This window comes from Palaemon carinicauda, chromosome 45 (assembly GCF_036898095.1).
Source record: "Palaemon carinicauda isolate YSFRI2023 chromosome 45, ASM3689809v2, whole genome shotgun sequence".
In the NCBI taxonomy this organism is placed as follows: domain Eukaryota; kingdom Metazoa; phylum Arthropoda; class Malacostraca; order Decapoda; family Palaemonidae; genus Palaemon; species Palaemon carinicauda.
The window spans coordinates 39,521,565-39,526,564 of record NC_090769.1 but is presented as its reverse complement, the minus strand read 5'-3'; the positions used below and the strand labels follow the sequence as shown (position 1 = coordinate 39,526,564).

The window sequence follows — 5,000 nt, the reverse complement described above, 5'->3', positions numbered from 1 at the left end:
AAAAAAAACCGTGTATTGCCAGCGGACATCAGCTTCGATTATTGTTTGCCGGTCTTTGCCTAGTAAACGGAGTAGAAACTAATCAAGACCACTTCATCTGGTACCACTGTTTGTTACCACATCAACCTTCTCGTTTCAATGCTTATGGCGTCATAATCCTTGCTTTATGATATGGTAACAGTGTTTGTCCGACAGACACTGTTCGTCCGTATGGACGCACCTTAAAGGAACAAACTCAATCACATTCTTTTAGTATAACGAATTGTTTAATAAGTTAGGAAAAGTCGTGAAGTCTCAACTAAATGACGTTGTTAGTTGAGTCATGCAAAGCATCCCAGTTTCCAAAATCAGCCAAAATGGCTGCTTGGCCTTTCTAATGTTAATCATTCTAAATTAGTCCCCATTTTCTTTACCGTCTCTTGGTCCCGTTTATCTTCCAATTTACTCTTTTGCCTCAGGTTCTGTCCTTTAAATTCTCTTATATCGCCATTTTAAAAAGAGGCGTCGTCTAAGGAAAAAAAGCTTTTTCATTTCGCTAACTTCAAATGATCAAAATTCTTTTTAGTTTCCTGAAATTCGTGGCTGGTGCTCCGCAGCTTCTTTCACAGTAAAGGGGACTGGAATGGCACCAAAAGACCACTTACGCCGTGGTGACAAGTTTTCAATTTCTAAGCGAGGAAATTGGTTATATCTGATAAAAATTCATAAGTCATAGATTGCAATGGGATAAAAATAATTTATTTCTTTTTTATTCTGATAGTTGCTGTTATCGCAATTAATATTTAAGATTTCTACTTTTTACCAATTAGAAATCATAGATTCAGGTAATTACTTTCAGAAATATATTTACGGAAAGTATTTTAATTCAAATGTTTTAATGTGTAGCATCTGGTGAAACAAAAACAGGGTTCATATAAAGCCACTAAAGTCAATAGATTTGCCATTATATAAAAAAGGGCGTTTTTAAATAAAATGTTTTCAGTTGTATATTCCATCCCTTTCTTTAAAGGTATAGAACAAAAGTCATTTCCTGAGGGGAGAATTCTGGATAGGTCATTTTTTGAGACGAAGTACCGAACCATGATTCTCCCCTCGGGTATTTTTGGGGTCAGGTACATAGACAATATATTTTGTGCTTGACCCATTGATAACAATGAAAAATCTTTTTTAACTGCATTAAATACTCGGGTACTATACGTTTTCAGACAAGAAAGGTATTTTAAATGTTCTGTGAGTAGAAAATTTACTAATGTTAATTCGTATATACGTTTTTATTCCAATCATCATACATCAAGCAAAATGATGGTAGTTTTTTCATCAATGTTTTACGGCCACTGCGGTCAAGTTTAAGAAATAAAATCAATTTTAAAGTATTCATAGCATTTCATAGACGAAGCCTGTCAAAATGCTAAGAAAACTTTTAATGGATTTTTTTCCAACAATAATTTTAATATAGATAACCTCGATTCCTCTTCCGGAAATATTGGAACCATTTAGAATTTCTAAAAACAACTCACTGAAGGGTATGTTTATAAAAAAATCCCCAAAGCAGATGAACGGATGTATTTACGAAATTCCCTGCAATCAGTCTGGCAAAAGATATTAGACAAAGGGGAAAAGCCCTAGAAACAAGATTAAAACATGAATATAATGAACGACCGGGTAATATTGCCAGCAGCCTCTTTCAGCATATGAATGATTGCAATCACACTATCAATTGCAAAGCTGATAAAGAACTTGTGTTTTGCAAAGATATTGTCTAGAGAAATATAATTGAAACACGATTGATTAAGAAAATTTTTGAACTGCTTAACACCATCCCAGGTATGTACAAACTGGAGGAATGGGTGGTAAATAACTTTTTTAGATAATTAGATTTTAAGTAGTTTGCTTGTTTCTGTTCTGATTGTACGTCATCACAATGGTTTCTTTATTCTCTAATTGCATCTTTAGATCATAAAACCTTGAGGAGGTGTAATAAACACGAAAGCCCTCTGTTAAATCTGCTTTCATCTTGAGACATTGCACGTTCCAGCGATTAGTCATTGATATATATGTATATATATACATACATATATATATACATATATATTATTTATGTATATGTATGTATATGTATATATATGTACATATATAAGTATATATATGTGCATGTATATATATATATATATATATATATATATATATATATATTTATATATATATGTATATGTGTGTATATATGCATATATATATGATATTTATATATATATGTATGTATACTTATATATGTATAAATATAATATATATATGTATGTATATATATAATATGTATATGTATATGTGTGTATATACATATATGTATATATAATATGCAGTATATATATATATATATATATATATATATATATATATATATATATATGTCTGTGTGTATATATATGTATGTGTATATATATGTGTATATATATATATATATATATATATATATATATATTATATATATATATTATATATATATGTATATGTATATATATAATATATATATATATATGTGTATACATATGTGTATATATACATACATATATATATATATATATATATATATATATATATATATATGTATATAGATAAAAGGATTATAAACACAATAGGAAAAGGCAAAAGATTTTTTTTTTAACTTGGTGCTTTAGTCTAATTAGATACAACATAGGAATCTCAAAAAGACAAAATGACGGATAGACATGTTAAAAGGTCATGGCGTTCTTTAGAAAAGCGTAGACTATTTTACATCAAATAAAAGACTGAGACTTGAAGTCCAACATTAATGTCTGTTGCCGACTGCTCACAGGGAGAAGGAAGTAGGATTCTGGAGCGGGATAGTTTTTGCTGTTTCGGGATAGGTCTTTATTGATCTCGGGGTATCAACCCTGGACACTCGGTTACATATTTACTCTGTAAATGAAACAGAAACTTAGTTTAAATATATTCACATCTGTTTATTTCTTCTAAATTATACACACGTACATATTCATATATATATATATATATATATATATATATATATATATATATATATATATACTGTATATATATGTATATAATTATTTGTATACACACATACACTCACATATAACACATGTGTGTGTGTATAAGTTTATATTTACATATATATATATATATATATATATATATATATATATATATATATATATATATATATAAAATATATATATATATATATATATATATATATATATGTATGTATATGCGCATTATTATCCTCATTGTTATTGCTGTTATTATTATTATTATTATTATTATTATTATTATTATGATTATTATTATTATTATTGTTATTATGATTATTATTATTATTATTATTGTTATTATGATGATTATTATTATTATTTTTATTATTATTATTATTATTATTATTATTATTATTATTATTAACAATAATAATTTACAAGGAAAATGATAATATTAACGGAGTCCTGACTTGTTTCGTCTCATGACATTCTTCAAAAGACTGACTGTTTACAGAGAGATTTTACATTATACATGGTGCACCGAGGCTAGAAACATGGATACTAATACTGGTAGAACATAACATTTAAAAAAAATTGCCGCTATTGTTTCCGAGAAATTTTGATAATTTTCTGTCTAACGAGATATAAGCGCAGCCCATGAAGGCACCAGGGTTTGTTCTTTGCAAACACAGATGGCTTATTTTTTGCTGATGTTGTGCTCTACAAATGTATGAATATAGACTGTACCCTCAATGCACCAAATATATTGTAAAAAAATCTCTCGTACTGAATCCGTCGTCTAGAAGATGTCAGGATTCACTCGTTTGATTCAATTTTCCTGTTGTTTATGGCATATGTGTGAGTGTGTGTGTGTGTGTGTGTGTATATATATATATATATATATATATATATATATATATATATATATATATATATATATTGCATGCATGTGCGTTGATTTTAATTGGTCCTACATAAATAGATATTGCACAATCACAAAAATGCCATAAAAATTTTTATATTTATTAGTCTACTGTCAAATCTTTTTAGCGTACTTGACATATCTTTGCAGTTCCCTTAACCGCGGGATGATGCATTACTCTTCTTTTCCATCCATTAAGCTCCCCAAACTTTGGAAAATAGATATCCAATACCACTTTATCCTTTTGATTTTTTTTCTTATGGAGTCATAATATACTTGAAGCTATTCATATCGTCTCTCTTTCATAAATGAACTACAAAGTAAATATATTACAATACCAAATTCCACCTGTTGACAAGAATACTTCCAGAGTACTGACTGATACCGTTTCAATAATATCGATGCAAATTCATCCAAATTGAAAGTTTGCTCAAACTAATGTCTTATCTTTCCTTTTTCTCCCGTCAGAGTTCGTCCGCATCGTATGCCCTGAAGACTCTTATCAGCGTTTCCACAGTCATTCTTCTGGGTCTTATATGTGCCTACCACGCTCTGGAGATTCAGGTATGTTAACATCTGCTTTTATTTATTTTCAAAAATCGTGATTTCTTTCTCAACTGTATTGTGTGTTTATTTCTATTTTGGTAGTAATTATTTTTTTTTAGTTTTCTATTTGTGGATCATAAAAATACTGAGGCGCTGACTTTCAAAGGTATCGTACTAAAATCATTACACCACTTTTATCTTTCTTCAGTTGCTTCAGTAGAATGAGAAAAGAGATCGTTAACTTTCAAGAAGGTAACATCATTGAAAGCTAAAAAGTAGAAAAGATACCTATCACTTAATTACTGGTTGCAGTCATTCTACATTAACACGGATGAGGTGAAGGAATTCTTCTAGCTTCCTATATTACCTGGTGTCCTAAGATAGGCATTGGAATATCCTATGATGAATACCAGTCCACAAGAAATTAAAATTCTCTCTCTCTCTCTCTCTCTCTCTCTCTCTCTCTCTCTCTCTCTCTCTCTCTCTCTCTCTCTCTCTCTCTCTCTCTAGGTTATAAGATG

General features: G+C 29.3%; 1 protein-coding gene across 6 annotated transcripts in view; it reads left to right on the top strand.

Annotated features, from left to right (window-relative positions):
• The window catches only part of SK (small conductance calcium-activated potassium channel), a 606,282-nt gene that overhangs the window by 510,592 nt on the left and 90,690 nt on the right, over positions 1 to 5,000 (top strand). For all 6 annotated transcript variants that reach the window (XM_068367473.1, XM_068367472.1, XM_068367474.1 and 3 more), the window contains exon 3: positions 4,402 to 4,497. In XM_068367473.1, the coding sequence (XP_068223574.1) occupies positions 4,402 to 4,497 (96 nt within the window). The remainder of the gene's footprint in view (positions 1 to 4,401; positions 4,498 to 5,000) is intronic.